The 1,686-nt window shown below is 41.5% G+C and overlaps 1 protein-coding gene across 1 annotated transcript; it reads right to left on the bottom strand.

The window, feature by feature from the left end:
* Window positions 1-237: 237 nt before the first annotated feature.
* Window positions 238-1,335, bottom strand: LOC128713189 (forkhead box protein K1-like). The gene has a single exon (XM_053808050.1). It carries the CDS (start codon window positions 1,333-1,335, stop codon window positions 238-240), a length of 1,098 nt encoding a protein of 365 aa, XP_053664025.1.
* Window positions 1,336-1,686: the final 351 nt, after the last annotated feature.

Raw genomic sequence — 1,686 nt, 5'->3', positions numbered from 1 at the left:
AAAAATCAATACAAATATGATGAACTAGTACAACAATGATGTAATTTTGGCTTCGAAAGAAATTTGTATTACAATATATCATCGGTCCTCGGACTGTTATGAAACTGACTATTTTAGAAGAATACGAAACAGTTGAATGTTTAATCTTTTGAAGTTTATTAAATACTCGACACAACAATCAAATTCGGTTTAACTAGAACCTCTCAAACATGTAGTTTGAATGGGTTTTGTTCTGTTTTAGAAATCATCATCTATCTGTGGAGCTGAATCCAAATCATCTCCATGACGCATTGAGGCTGGTGTCGACATGGTCATGTTTTTTTCCGAGACAATCTTTGACATGAAATGCTTATACTTTTGGGGACGATTTGCCATCGTTTTTCTAAAAATAGTAGGTTCAATCCGCCAGTAGCATCCTTTTCCCGGTTTTTTGCACGTACGCGGAACCTTCACAAAATATCCGTTCAAGCTCAAATTGTGCCGAATAGAGTTCTGCCAACCACCGCTCGTATTCTTCCGAAAGTACGGATACTTTTCCATTAAGTAAGTATAAATTTCCGAAAGCGTCAACTGTTGCTTACGCGATGCGGCAATGGCTTCTGCGATCAGCTGTGCGTAGCTGAATGGTGGCTTTCTATCATCACTAGATGGCGGGGTCTCGGAAACCGTTTGTTGCATGTCACCTTCAACCACCGACCCATGTGCTTCTGTTAGTTTTGTTTCAACCCGTTCAATGGGTGGATTACGGATTGGTACCAATTGCAACAGCATGTCCATTACGAATGAACTAACAATTTGAGTCTCCGCGAGAATCACTGTATGTTCGTTGCTATTGCTAATGCAGATCCCACCTAAAGTGGTGTCCGAACGATGAACCGCCAAGTTTGACACAAACGTCGACAGCTTCTCTCGATCCATCAGCACACCAATGTTCGGTTCCAATCGGATGAGATTGTTAAAAAATACCTTAATATCGGTGGAAGGAAAGCGAAAGTAGCACGATTTGGGTAACATGTACGGTTTGGCACCCTTCCGCACAAGCTTATTGTTGACGTAGATGCCGTTCTTGCTCAAACAGACCAACCAAAACTCACTATTGATGTACCCGATAACGAAATGTTTGTGAGAGATCATCGTGCTCCTGGCCACCGGGAAACCTATATCCATTTTAGATGTCAAGCGCCCAACGACCACTTTGCGTTCGGATATTAGCATCAGGTTGGTGTCGCTGATTAGATTCGCAATGAAATTGTAACAATCAGGCGGTATCACATACTGGTCTGGATTGCCGGACGATGGAGCTATTGTTTGTCTGGTATATTCCTTCGGTTCCATTACGTTTTCTTCTGCACCAAGTGGAGTCTATGATGAGAAACAGGAAGCATTGACAAATTTGGGCCAAAAACATGCAAATTGGAATCAAAGAAACTAAATACCAACCTTTGTAAACAGTATTTCACTTCAACTCACAATAGTATGCTTGAAAAACAGTAGCCTCACCGCGAGTCGACTTCACAGTGGAAAATGCGTACACGAATAATCTTCGCTTGCATAAAATGCGTTGACAGTTCGCGGTAAAATTGATGACAGTTGTGTGCTGCTCTTTGTGTGCGTTTGTAGTGGTGTCATCGCAACAGGAACGTATGTTGGAATATTCTAGTAAGATTCGATCTTTGGGAATTTCAT

The sequence above is a fragment of the Anopheles marshallii genome, chromosome 3 (genome assembly GCF_943734725.1).
Source record: "Anopheles marshallii chromosome 3, idAnoMarsDA_429_01, whole genome shotgun sequence".
Classification (NCBI taxonomy): domain Eukaryota; kingdom Metazoa; phylum Arthropoda; class Insecta; order Diptera; family Culicidae; genus Anopheles; species Anopheles marshallii.
Note: the sequence above shows the minus strand (reverse complement) of the source record. Positions and strands in the feature narration are given on the sequence as shown.

Bases quoted from the DNA above. Each gene is read 5' to 3' on its own strand.
- LOC128713189 (XM_053808050.1), bottom strand. From the start codon at position 1,335: ATGGAACCGAAGGAATATACCAGACAAACAATAGCTCCATCGTCCGGC.